Source organism: Ictidomys tridecemlineatus, chromosome 4, assembly GCF_052094955.1.
Source record: "Ictidomys tridecemlineatus isolate mIctTri1 chromosome 4, mIctTri1.hap1, whole genome shotgun sequence".
Taxonomy (NCBI): Eukaryota; Metazoa; Chordata; class Mammalia; order Rodentia; family Sciuridae; genus Ictidomys; species Ictidomys tridecemlineatus.
The window spans coordinates 86225587-86240317 of record NC_135480.1 but is presented as its reverse complement, the minus strand read 5'-3'; the positions used below and the strand labels follow the sequence as shown (position 1 = coordinate 86240317).

Here is a 14731-nt window from a genome sequence, read left to right as displayed (position 1 = left end):
TACTATCCTTCCAATTGTCACATCCCCTCTCCTCCCCTCACTTCCCTCTACCTCTTAGTTATCTAAGGTAACTCTATTCTTCTCTAGTCCCCCCCCCAACCTTGTTGTGAATTAGCATCTGCATATTAGAGAAAACGGGCCTTTAGTTTTTTAGGATTAGCTTATTTTGCTTAGCATGATAATCTCCAACTCCATCCATTTACTGGCAAATGCATTAATTTCATTCTTTTTTAAAGCTGTCATGCATAGGATCTTAATTTAAGTTTTTAGTAGCTGCTAATTGAGAAAACACATTTGTGTATGCAAATGTTAAAACATTACCACAATTAAGATGGACCTTCTGGAGGTTTCATCACACAAGTATCAAGAAACCACTAATAATATATTGATATTGAAGTGAGTAGTGGAAAGTAAACTTAGAGGTATGAGTTGTAGGCTGATCAAGGAGGGTGTTAAGAGTCAGGGTAGATTTTGGAAATTAAATTGGTAAATATTTATTACCCAGTTTCACTTTGAATAGTCTTCATTTTGTATGTCAACAGAGAAGGCTGGGGAGAACTTTTCCTTTTTATAAATTTTTTCTTGATAACTTCTATTTGGTGAAATATCTACTCAGGGCAATGTTTTCACATTTTAAATATTGCATTTTTGACACCTCTCTTTTTTCTTGGTTTCAATTAGCCAGAATATTTAAAGTTTTATTATCAGAAGACTGAAATAGTACTTTTTCTTGCTTTCTGATTTGACACATGCCAAAACATCTCTTGAGTCATTGGTAGTCATTGTATCTGTGACAAAGGAAAGATTTTTTTCCTTTCTTCCTAAATCAAATGAGCAAATTGAATTATTGCCTTTTAAAAACGTGATGAGAGAGAAATGAAAGTGACTTACTAGGAGAAAAGTTAGGTGATGAAGGGCTTTTATGAAGGCCTTCATAAACGATTTTTCAAAAACCCCATTCTACTGAAATTACTATTTTCAATGTTGACAAAAATTTTTACTTGTAAAATAAATGAATATTTTCAACTCTTAACATGCCTCATGTGTCAGAGGGTTTGTTGGCAAAGTAATCATTTAGTGCTGAAAGTCTTTCTTTGCATTTATCATTTTCTTTTCAGGTAGATATGTTTTGTTCCAATTGCACATTGTTTGACTCCTTATGTACATGCTCTTCCACCCACACCATATATTCGGCATGTCAGAGTTCTGTTCTTTGTTCCAGTAGTTTCTTAGTCTGCATGGCCTGGGTGAGCTCATTCTTAGTCCTGTCTTTACTGGCTTTCCACTCTAGTGCTCTACTATTAATATACACATCAGCCCACACCCCCTACTAAGCTACTGGACCAAATATTTTAAGTGCTTACTCTACATCTCCCACCCAGACGAATTTCCAAGTCAGCATGACCTTCTACTCCATAAACCTAAATCCTCTTTGTTTAACTTGACATGACAATTCAGCCAGAATCTTTAGTAGCATTTTTACCTTACTTTCATCTTCAACCCTTGTCCAGGGTACTCGTCAAAGTCTCTCAGCTGTACTTATAAATATATGACTCATTATTCATCCTATTTCCATTGCTCCTGCCTAGACTTAGTTTGGTTGTCATCCTTGATTTTTGGCCCTCTAACAATTCTCTATTATACCTTAAGAATCATCTTTCTTAAGCAATTATAATCAATTATGTTTTTTCCTTTTCTTTTCAAAGTAAAGTCCAAACTCGTTAGCCTTAACACCCAAGGCCCTCTGGGGTCTTGCTCTTGATTTTTGCAACAATATCTCTTACCATTTTTTTCTTCAAACAACTCTAAATGCAGTTTTCAAAATGCCCTTTTCTCAGTTTCCTGCCTTTTGCTCAGTTTTCCCCTCTTGGAGGCCTGTCTGTTCTCTTGCATCTTCCCCTGGCTGGCCCCTTAGGAGCTATCAAAAATCACATCATCTAGCACTTCCTTGGGAAGATTCCACTGACTCTTCCGTGTCCACCTTGCATTTGTCAACCATAACACTATCACTCTTAGTTAAAATTGTGTTCTGCTTTTCTGTCTGTACCACCAGAATGTAAGTGTTAAAGGCAGAAAAGGAATCTTTGTAATCTTTATGCTTAGTTGTGAGCATAATGCTTCACTTCAACTAAGTGTTTAAAAATGACTTATAGAAATTTAAAGTATGGAATTGATACAAAAAGAACTATTCTGCCTTAGATCATTAAAACATCAAATCATGTTCATAAGTCATCAAACATGTGGTGATTACATGCATTATAGTGAAGCTACTCTATGCTCCTCAAAGTTCATAATTGTGTATGAAAATTTGTACCTTGTGTCTAGAGGTGCTCAGGTAGAGAAGGTAGAGAAATATAACCCATAGGTAATTTACCAGAAATTATCCAGAGAACCTAGCAGATCATACAAGCATCTCTTTACTATATATGTCTTTTAATTTGTTTTAAGCATTAACAATTGTATTTTTCAGGAATTATCAGGTAAGTCACTTGAAGGGAAAAGGTATTTTTATACCACTTGTTAAACACAATTAACAATCATTCATCACATCTCTGTGTGAAGACTTTCCATTTTGATATCAGCTCAAATGTGCTGTTTGCCAGATCAATAGCACCACTAGGAATTTTTTCTCAGCATTCCCGTCTTTATTTCAGTATAAGGTGATGGAATTATATTACAGTTAATGGAGGAAAAAACACTGCACTTCTGTACTAAGCATGTTCCAGTTGGTTTAACCTTGTGCATTTATCACAGAGAAGCCCTCTGAAGGTGGAGAAAATGTAGATTATCTGAGTTCCATTCTATTAGATGGAAATGTGCTTTTTATTATAGATATTGGGAATTGGGTGAGTTTTAAAGTATTTCAACAAAATTACACTTTTTTAATATAATAAAAGTGTCTCTTCATTTCAAGACATTAATAACCCCAAAATGCAAATACAAAAAGATGAAGAGTGAAGAGAAGTGAATATAATCATGTAGATATAAACAGAATTTCTGTGTTTAATAAAATAAATGAATTACCTATTAATTTGGTAAAGATGTTAAAACCACTCAGAAGTTAGCATAAAACAAAGACCTAAAGTGAAAAAATACAGCATAGTTGTGCCAGATATTTATTACAAAGCACTTTCTTTAGAAAGTTATAAAAGTGACCAAGAAAAGTATAGAGACAAATAAATATATTCTTTTTTTAAACATCAGAAATTTATTTGTTGCTCAAAACATTACATTGATCTTGACATATCATATACCATATATTTGTTTCAAATGGGGTATGAATTCTTATTATTCCCCCGTGTACAGATTGCAGAATCACGTTGATTATACAGCCACGTTTATACATACTGCCAAACAAGTGTCTGTTGTATTCTGCTGCCCTTCCTACCCCCTTCCTATACCCCCTCCCCTTCCCTCCCCTTCTCTCCCCTCCCCTCCCTCTACCCCATCTACCAAAACTCATTTGTCTAACTCTCTTATTTTTTTCCTCTCCTTCACCTCACATCATCTTATATGTATTTTTGTATAATAATGCGGGTCTCCTTCCCTCTTCCGTGCAATTCCCCCTCTCTCTCCCATTCCCTCCCACCTCTCGTCCCTGTTTGATGGTAATAATCTTCTGCTCTTCCTCCCTGCTCTGTTTTGAGTTGCCCCCCCCCACCTTATATCAAAGAAGACATTCGGCATTTGTTTTTAAGGGATTGGCTGACTTCACTTAGCATAATCTGCTCTAATGCCATCCATTTCCCTGCAAATGCCATGATTTTGTTGTTTTTTAATTGCTGAGTAATATTCCATTGTGTATATATATACCACTTTTTTAATCCATTCATCTGTTGAAGGGCATCTAGGTTGGTTCCACAGTCTAGGTATTGTGAATTGTGCTGCTATGAACATTGATGACACTGTATCCCTGTAGTATTCGCTTTGTAGGTCTTTTGGGAATAGTCCCAGAAAGGGAATAGCTGGGTGGAATGGTGGTTCCGTTCCCAGCTTTCCGAGGAATCTCCATACTGATTTCCAAATTGGTTGCACCAGTTTACAGTCCCACCAGCAATGCACCAGTGTACCCTTTTCCCCACATCCTCACCAGCACTTGTTGTTGTTTGACTTCATAATGGCTGCCTTTCTTACTGGGGTGAGATGGTACCTTAGAGTGGTTTTAATTTGCATTTCTCTGACTGCTAGCAATGGTGAGCATTTTTTCATGTATTTGCTGATTGATTGTATATCCTCCTCTGAGAAGTGTCTGTTCAAATCCTTGGCCCATTTGTTGATTGGGTTGTTTGTTTTCTTATTGTTTAATTTTTTGAGTTCTTTGTATACTCTGGAGATTAGGGCTCTATCTGAGGTGTGAGGAGTAAAAATTTGTTCCCAGGATGTAGGCTTCCTATTTACCTCTCTTATTGTTTCTCTTGCTAAGAAAAAACTCTTTAGTTTGAGAATGTCCCATTTGTTGATTCTTGATTTTAACTCTTGAGCTACAGGTGTCCTATTAAGGAATTTGGAGCCTGCCCCTATGAGGTGGAGATTAGAGCCAACTTTTTCTTCTATTAGACTCAGAGTTTCTGGTTTGATTCCTATCTCCTTAATCCATTTTAAGGTAACTTTTGTGCATGGTGAGAGACAGAGATTCAATTTCATTTTGTTGCATATGGTTTTCCAGTTCTCCCAGCACCATTTGTTGAAGATGCTATCCTTTCTCCATTGCATGCTTTTATCAACTTTGTCTAATATAAGGTAATTGTAATTTTATGGACTGGTCTCTGTGTCCTCTATTCTGTACCATTGGTCCACCCGCCTGTTTTGGTACCAGTACCATGCTGTTTTTGTTACTATTGCTCTGTAGTACAGTTTGAAATCTGCTGTCACTATACCTCCTGATTCACACTTCCTGCTTAGAATTGCTTTTGCTATTCTGGGTCTCCTATTTTTCCAGATGAATTTCATGATTGCTTTTTCTATTTTGGTGAGAAATACCATTGGGATTTTGATTGGCATTTCATTGGATTTGTTGCTGATATACAGGAATGCCTTTGATTTATGTATGTTGATTTTATATCCTGTCACTTTGCTGAATTCATTAACTAGCTCTAGAAGTTTCTGGGTAGAACCTTTTGGGTCTGCTAGGTATAGGATCATGTCAACTGCAAACAGTGCTAATTTAAGTTCCTCTTTAATTTATTTCGTCTGTCTAATTACTCCAGCCAGTGTTTCGAGAACTATGTTGAACAGAAGGGGTGAGAGAGGGCATCCCTGTCTTGTTCCAGATTTTAGAGGGAATGCCTTCAATTTTTCTCCATTTAGAGTGATGTTTGCCTGAGGCTTAGCATAGATAGATTTTACAATGTTGAGATAAGTTCCTGTTATCCCTAATTTTTCTAGTGTTTTGAACATAAAGGGATGCTGTACTTTGTCGAATGCTTTCTCTGCGTCGGTGGAGATGATCATATGGTTCTTATCTTTAAGTCTATTGATGTGGTGAATAACATTTATTGATTTTCATATGTTGAACCAGCCTTGCATCCCAGGGATGAATCCTACTTGATCATGATGCACAAATTTTTTGATATGTTTTTGTATCCGATTTGCCAGAATTTTATTGAGGATTTTTGCATCTATGTTCCTTAGATATATTGGTCTGTAGTTTTCTTTCTTTGAAGTGTCTTTGTCTGGTTTTGGAATCAGGGTGATGTTGGCCTCGTAGAATTAATTCGGAAGAGCTCCCTCTTTTTCTATTTCCTGAAATAGCTTGAAAAGTATTGGTATTAACTCTTCTTTAAAGGTTTTGTAAAACTCTGCTGTATACCCATCTGGTCCTGGGCTTTTCTTGCTTGGTAGTCTTTTGATGGCTTCTTCTATTTCCTCCTCTGATATTGGTCTGTGTAAGTTGTGTGTATTCCTCTTGACTCAATCCAGGTAAATCATATGACTTAAGAAATTTATTGATGTCTTCACTATCTTCTATTTTATTGGAATATAAGGTTTCAAAATAATTTCTGATTATCTTCTGTATTTCTGTGATGTCTGTAGTTAATGAATTCAGCAAAGTGGCAGGATATAAAATCAACATGCATAAATCAAAGGCATTCCTGTATATCAGCATACGGGATGAAAAAGGCTGGTAATTTGAGTTCTCTCTCTTCTTCTCTTCTTTAGCTTGGCTAAGGGTCTCTCGATCTTATTTATTTTTTCAAAGAACCAACTTTTAGTTTTGTAAATTTTTTCAGTTGTTTCTTTTGTTTCAATTTCAATGATTTCAGCTCTGATTTTAATTATTTCTTGTCTTCTACTACATTCGCTGTTGTTTTGCTCTTCTTTTTCTAGGGTTTTGAGATGAAGTATGAGATCATTTATTTGTTGGTTTTTTCTTTTTTTTGCAGAATGAACTCCAAGCAATAAATTTTCCTCTTAAAACTGATTTCATTGTGTCCCATAGAATCCAATATGTTGTGTCTGTGTTTTCATTTATCTCTAAGAATTTTTTGATTTCCTCCTTTATGTCTTCTGTAACCCATTGATCATTCAGTAACATATTGTTAATTCTCCAAGTGATGCAGGATTTTTCCTTCCTTCTTTTGTCGATTTCTATCTTCATTGCATTATGGTTGGATAGGGTGCATGGTATTATCTCCATTCCTTTATAATTTCTAAGAGTTGCCCTATGGCATAATATATGGTCTATTTTTGAGAAGGTTCCATGTGCTGCTGAGAAAAAAGTATATTCGCTTGATGATGGTTGATATATTCTATATATGTCAGTTAAGTCTAGGTTGTTGATTGTTTTATTGAGTTCTATGGTTTCTTTATTCAACTTTTGTTTGGAGGATCTGTTTAATGGTGAGAGAGGTGTGTTTTATTGAGTTCTATGGTTTCTTTATTCAACTTTTGTTTGGAGGATCTGTCTAATGGTGAGAGAGGTGTGTTGAAGTCCCCCATAATTATTGTGTTGTGGTCTATTTTTCTCTTGAACTTGAGGAGAGTTTGTTTTAAGAACATAGCTGTGCCGTTGTTTGGTGCATAAATATTGATAATTGTTATGTCTTGTTGGTGAATGGTTCCCTTTAACAGTATATAGTGTCCTTCTTTATCCCTTTTGATTAACTTAGGTTTGAAGTTAATTTTATTCCATATGAGCATGGCCACTTCTGCTTGTTTCTGAGGACCATGTGAGTGGTATGATTTTTCCCAGCCTTTCACCTTCAGCCTGTGTATGTCTTTTCATATCAGATGAGTCTCCTGAAGGCAGCATATTGTTGGATCTGGTTTTTTTAATCCAGGTTACTAGCCTATGTCGCTTAATTGGTGAGGTTAAGCCATTAACATTTAGGGTTACTATTGATATATGGTTTGTACATGTACTTCCAGACATGTTTATTTATTTATTTATTTTATTTGGCTTGTTTTTCCTCTTTGATTATTTTTTCCCCTTTACTGAGTTGCTTCATACTATTGGTTTTGGAAGTTGTTTTTCATTTCCTCTTCTTGTAGTGTTTTGCCCAAAATGCTTTGCAGTGCTGGTTTTCTGGCTGCAAATTCTTTTAACTTTTGTTTATCGTGAAATATTTTAATTTCATTGTCAAACCTGAAGCTTAGTTTTTCTGGATACAATATTCTTGGTTGGAATCCATTATTTTTCAGTGTTTGAAATACGCTGTTCCAGGATCATCTCATTTTCAGTACTTGTGATGAAAAATCAGCCGTTAACCTAATTGGTTTACCCCTGAATGTAATCTGCCTCCTTTCTCTTGTAGCTTTTAATATTCTCTCCTTGTTCTGTATGTTGGATAACTTCATAATAATGTGTCTTGGAGTTGGTCTATTAAGGTTTTTTATGTTTGGGGTCCTGTAGGCTTCCATGATTTGGCAATTCATTCCATTTTTCATATCTGGAAAGTTTTCTAAAATTATTTCATTCAACAGATTGCTCATTCATTTGGTTTGAACCTCTAAACCTTCCTCCATCCCAATGACTCTTAAGTTTGTTTTTTTATGATATCCTATATCTCTTGGATGTTTTGCTTGTGGTTTCTTACCAGCCTTTCTGTGTTGACTAGACTCTTTTTCAGTGGATATACTTTGTCTTCATTATCTGATGTTGACTTCTACTTGATCTAGTCTACTTATAATACTCTCATTAAAGTTTTTGATTTGGTTTATGGTTTCCTGCATTTCTAGGATTACTGTTTGATTTTTTTTTAAATCTCTATCTCCTGGTAGAGTTGATTTTTTTGCTTCTTGAATCTGTTTATTTAATTCATTTTCAAAGTATTCTTTCATTGTTTGGATTTGCTGTCTAACGACTTAAGATTCCATTCCATCTGAGTCAGGTATGCCTTGAGTTCTTTATCTGACCATTTTTCTGATGCCTCTAGGTTCTCCTGTAAATTTAAGCTATCCTGCATTGTTTGTAATCCTTTTTTCCCTTGTTTTTTTCATGGTGCTCATGTTACTTTCCAACTCTATTTGACTGCTGTGTTTCTGTTTTCTCCTATAAATTTTTTTTTTTTATCTCTTGGGGATCTCTCTTTTGTGATGGGAGAGTATGTCTGGAGATGTTGGGCTTTATTGTAATTTACAGCAAATTCATTTGTTTCATAAAAGGCATACGGATTCTGAAGTCGTATAGCAATCTGCGGTTTGGTCTTAAAACTTTATGTTTAGGTCGGGTGCTGAGATGGTATGGAGGTTGGTATGTCTTAGTTACTTTGGAAGATTGCTCTACTGAAGGGGGGTATTAACAGGCGAATGGACCAGGGTATTAGATGGTGGCTAGGGACTTAGGAGTCTTATATACAGCCTTGACACATTCACCTATTTGCAATTAGAAAATTACACATAATGAAAGTCGTAATGCTTGTGATGAATGGTAGGGGAAGGGGAAGAAAGAAGTCCTTAAGGAGAAAGAGGGAGAGCAAAATAGGTAGAATACAAGGAAATGGTAAGAAAAATAAAAATTGAGAAGAGACAAAAAAGAAAAAGATAAATGCAGTCTTAGAGTTCTGTTTTCTTCTCTTCCAGTAGGTGGAGTTGTGCCCTCCTAGCCGAGCTTCTGCCCTCCATATGCAGGGAACAATCCCTGTGCAGTGGCTCCTCTTCCCCTACTGGGCAGCTTTCCAATCCTGGCCGCCCAGGGCCATTTCTGGTCTCCAGCCTATTACCCCCTTCTCCTGCCAGCCAGGGCCCACTCACTGGTGGGGTTCTCCACAGATCTAGTTACACTTGCAGCCCGCTGGGAACGCGACTAAGCACTCTCTCTCTTAGCCATTCGCCCAGACCCCAAGGTTGTGGAGCCGGTGATTTGGGGGCCATCAGCTTATTTTGCCTGTTCCCTTTCGGTAGCCATGCCCTGGGAGCTGGTGGAAAAAAAAAAAAAAAACTCGCCTGTCGCCTCTGGTGGTAGGGGAAGTTGGAGGTCAGGTGTCCCCTCTGTTTCCCTGGGCTCCTACAATCACACCCTTGGATATCTGGGGATAGATTATTGAGATTTCCCAGCTGTATGGGGCTGGTGAGATGGGAGTCACACACCTGTTGAAGCTGATTGCGCTAGGAAGGGATCCCAACTGCAGAACTCTGGTGATGTCGGCTCTCTCTAATGGTGGTATGTCCGATGGGGGCGGGGAGAGTCTGGTCTGTCTCTGGTCTGTCTCGCTTCAGTTCTTGGTCCGCTGTCTCGTGGAGGCTTGGTTGGTAGCCTCTTCCAAGGGTCCAGTTTCTCTGCCCAGATGCCTCCATCTGTCTTTAAGCTGCTCACGGTCTCTGGCACTGCTGAATCGCCTCGGTCTGCAGGCTGCCAGACAGTCAGCAAGCACCTCCGTGCGCGTGGCTGAGATTTGCCCATGTCTGAGCAAGCAGCTGCCTGGGGGAGCCCAAACTCCCCGCCTAGGTCTCACTTCAGCCAAATTTTGCGGGGAGTTTCTCAGCAGGCAGAGTCCAATTGTTCTGAGGTCTCACTCTGTCCACGTGGCTGAGGAGGTGGAGGGATCGCTGCCTCCCCACCCACCCACTGCCATGTTTCCAAATAAATATATTCTTGGAGAGTACAATGAACAATGTGTTAATGTTTTAATACATCTAATTACTTTAACTCTCTACAAGACTGCCATTTTATATATTTACATACATGAAGTACATAATTTTTTATATAAAATAATGTGAAATATGTTTTCTGGAAAATATATATTCCCAATCACTTATTTTTATCTTTTGAATTTTACTGCCATTAATAACATACTTTAGCTGTATTATACAGGTTGTATAATTGTTGAAAAATGTCCCCTGACACATAATTTTTATTTCACTGTGTTTTAAAATAGAGACTTCCTATTGGGCTGATTAGTAGCCTTCATAGGAATATTATTCTAATAAGCAATTCTGTTATAGGAGCCATTCATAGACTAATAATAAATATCTCCATAGTGCTCCATGATATGCATAATTATCCATTTGAGTCTTATAGCAACTTATTGAATTAGTTCAGTGAACTATCAGTGTGATTTTACCCATGAAAAAATTTAGATTCAGTCATATCAAATAACTTGCCCAAAGTGGCATTTATCAAGTGATAGAACCAAGACTTCTTTTCTCCAAAACTATTTGTAATGTAAGAAGAACAGCTATAGACAGGTTAATACTTGCTTCCCTTTAGGAAGTCTTCCTTTTCACAAGTTAGGCAAATTCATCACTATAAGTTTTATCAGAGAATTAATGTTCCATTTCTGTAAATATTCAATTGACAAGATTTTGTGTTCTAGATTTATTGTGTTGATACTCAGTTTTGTTTCTAAAAGACACATTATATATAGACATGTACTTGAAGGTGAGTTTAAGTCATATTAATATAAAGTACTGTGAAAACTGCATGCCAAATTTTTATTGGCTGGTTATGTAGGGAGTCTTTCTGCACCTGAATAAATCAGAATTCTTGGAAGCCAACAACAACAAAACAGTTATTTATAAAAACAAACAAACAAAAACTCTATTTTTAAAAAAGGGGGGAAAATTACTGGGAGATCAATAGGGAGTCATTGAATAGAAACTAGAGAACAAACTTGGAATATGGTAGAAACTGAGGCATAAATTAGCATGACAAACAAACCCTTTGGATTCCTCTATCACTTAGTGCCTCCACCAGGCACTACTGCTGTCAAGATTTAATAACAGTATGTTTTGTCTTTGCTTTACTAACCCTGATTTACTAATCCTGATTCAAAGTACCTTATCCAGAGGCCAGACCCAAGCCATAAGCCCAGGGAAGCAGAGCTTTTAGCCAACTTCCTTTGTGGAAAGGTGGGGCACATGCTTTCACCAAACTGCAACCAGGGTGATCTGTACTGCACAGAGGAAGAAAGGAAGGAAGTTAGACAATGAAGAGCCCATTCCCCAAGAGGAAAACTGCTGCTCTAATATCCCTAGTTGTAACATGCTCTAGATTTCTTTGCAGTCCCAGTGAGGTTAATGAGTTCTCAAGAGAGAGCATCAGCCTTCCTGATGTTCACATGAGATGGGACCATCTTGAGTGTGTGAGAGAAGATAGCCTTGATAATTCCTTGAAATCAAGTTTTGATAATTCCTTGAAATGTCTAATGTAGTCAAGACATGAATTTATTTTGCTCTTAGTATCAAATAAATTAAGTTTTGCTTTAATATTACTTTTGAATTGAGTAATTTCAATGAATTGAGTGGATTTCAATGGATTTTTTAGGTAAAACAGTTATTAGTCAAAGAGCTTTAAAGAAAGTGGTTGATGTTTATATCAAAACATATTTTCCTCCTAAAATTTAATAAAATATTTCATCCACTTTCTTGTTTCTACTACAATCAGATACAAATAATCTCCAAATTTATATTTCTAGCCCAGATATCTCCCTATCCTAATTCACATGCTCAACTGCTATCTAGATATTTGTGAGGTTCCTCAAACATATTCATATTTACTATTTTCTCCCTATCCTGTTTCTTCTCCTTTATCTCAGCAATGCTGCCACCACTATAGAATTCAGGTGAATATGCTGATACATGTATTTGAGTTCTTCTTCACCCTTACATACAATTAGTTGCCAAATCTCTTTGATTTTGCATTTTAAATATCTCTCTGAAGTATCTCTTTCTTTCAATTCCTTCATATCAATTTAAGATAAGACTGTCATCATCTTGCCAACTGCTTTCCCTAATTTGAGTACTTGCTCCATGAATCCACTTTCCTCATAGCTACTAAGAATCTTCCTAAAACACATGTAGGCCATGTCTCTCCTATTGCTACTGATTGACATACAAGACCCTCCAAGCTTCAACCCCAGTCTACATCTCCAGAGACATCTTTGCTTCTCCCTCTCTTAAGTTCTTCAGTGCTGAACAGATGCTCTTCTTCAAAGAAATGGGAAAAGATAAAAAGAAGAACTACAACCACTAAGTCAAAACACATTTTGCCTTTTGCTACCATTCTCTCTCTGCCACCAAAACCAGACAAGGGCCTGAAAGAGGGTGAAAGATCAAAGCATTTGTGCATACACACATATGCACAACTCTAAATCACATAGATGTTTAAATTAAGATAGGATTTTAAAAAATGTGAAGAGAGAACCTATAGAATCAGAAAATTTTTGCCACCTGCACCTCAGATAGAATATTAATCTCTAGGATATACAAAGAACTAAAAATCTTAACACCACAAAACAAATAACCCAATCAATAAATGCCCAAAGGAACTGAACAGGCACTTCACAGAAAAAGAAATACAATCAGTCAACAAATATATGAAAAAATTTTCAACATCTCTAGCATTTAGGGAAATGTAAATTAAAACTTTACTGAGATTCCATCTCATTCCAGTCAGAATGACAAATATCAAGAATGCAAGTAACAATAAATATCAGGGAGGATATAGAGACAAAATTTCACTCATACATTGCTAGTGGGACTGCAGATTAGTGCAACCACTCTGGAAGGTGGTATGGAAATTCTCTAGAAAAGTCAGAATGGAACCACCATTTGACCCAGTTATCCCACTCCTTGGCATATACCCAAATGACTTAAAATCAGCAAACTACTGTGTCACTACCACATTAATGTTTATAGCAGCTCAATTCATAATAGTTAATTATGGAATAAGCCTAGTTAACTTCAATAGATGAATGGATAAAGAAAATGTGGTACATTTACACAATGTAATACTATTCAGCTATAAAGAAAAATGAAATTATGGGATTTGCAGGTAAATGGATGGAACTGGAGACTCTCATGCTAAGTGAAATAAGCCAATCCCAAAGAACAAAAGGCCAAATGTTTTTTTCTGACAGGTGGATGCTAAATCACAATAGGTGAAAGTGGGTAGGGAAAATAGAAGTACTCTGGATTAGACAAAGGGGAATTAATGAAGGGAGGTTGAATGGAAATAGGAAAGATAGTAAAATGAATCAAACATTACTTTCCTATGTGCATCTATGAATATATGACCAATGTAATTCCATAATATGTACAACCAGAAGAATGGGAAATAATTCTTCTTATATGCATAATATGTCAAAATACATTCTACTGTCATGTATAACTAATAAGAACAAATTTTAAAAGTATAAAATAAAAAAATTTGACCCCAAACTTCTGGAATCTATGATATATAAGCATTGCTAGAAATTTAGATATACTGGTTTTATAAACTAAAACCAATTTATGTTTAAATTCCCCACAATTGAGATTACTCAACAAACTGAATATCACTCAGTCATCAGCTCTTGGTCTTTCAGGAAGCTTTGCCTGGCCTGCCTTCTGATTGACTGGTATGCTCCCTCTTAGCTTTCTCATCACTGCTCCCCTATGCTTGTCTCTCCTGTTGAGTGGTGAGTTTCTGTTAAGGGTGAAGATTGATCTTCATCTTTATAACCCCAGCATTTTAACAAGGTGCCTGGCACACTTACAGGTCTCAATAAATGGGTATTGCAAGAATGAGAGATGAGTGATTGATGAGTTCCTGATTTTAGGAAAAATTATATTAAGATTTGAAACCCTAATTATATCTGTTTTTAAACTTCTATGTATTTTCTACATTTTTTACATAAGTGATCATTTCATTTTAAAATTGTTTTGTAGGTTTTAGAAACTTACATATTGATGATCAGATAACTCTCATTCAGTACTCTTGGATGAGCTTAATGGTGTTTGGACTAGGATGGAGATCCTACAAACATGTCAGTGGGCAGATGTTATATTTTGCACCTGATCTTATACTAAATGAGTAAGTAGTAAATATTGTTGTCTTGTTATCATCACAAGTGTGTTTGCAACATAATCTTCAAAATTAAATTTCAGTAAATGACTATACATTTAGTATCTTAAATAATGGAATTTCCTTAAGTATTTTTCAGAATTACTTCAGGATACAACTTGATAATACAGTCTTAATAAAAATCATATCATTTGTATCAGTAATTTGATATTTTTTCTTTTTGTTTCAATATTTATTATTGTTTCAAATAAAAAATTTTAAATTCTTCAAAATTATGCCAAGAAATAGGCTTTAAAGACAACATCAAGTATTTACTTTATAAAGTTAAAATTTCATCCCTTAGTATAATGAAGATAATGAAATAAATTAGAAATATTTTTTAAAGTATTGACTTAACTTCAAAAAGTAAAAACATCTTTTTTCTTACAGGAAAACTGGGCTTGTAATTTATTTTAAAAACTGAAAAGATAAATATTTAATTTTGCCTTATTATACATAAATAATCAA

General features: G+C 35.9%; 1 protein-coding gene across 2 annotated transcripts in view; it reads left to right on the top strand.

The window, feature by feature from the left end:
• Positions 1-14731, top strand: part of Pgr (progesterone receptor) — a 131478-nt gene that overhangs the window by 50798 nt on the left and 65949 nt on the right. For both annotated transcript variants that reach the window (XM_078046908.1, XM_005329107.5), the window contains exon 5: positions 14089-14233. In XM_078046908.1, the coding sequence (XP_077903034.1) occupies positions 14089-14233 (145 nt within the window). The remainder of the gene's footprint in view (positions 1-14088; positions 14234-14731) is intronic.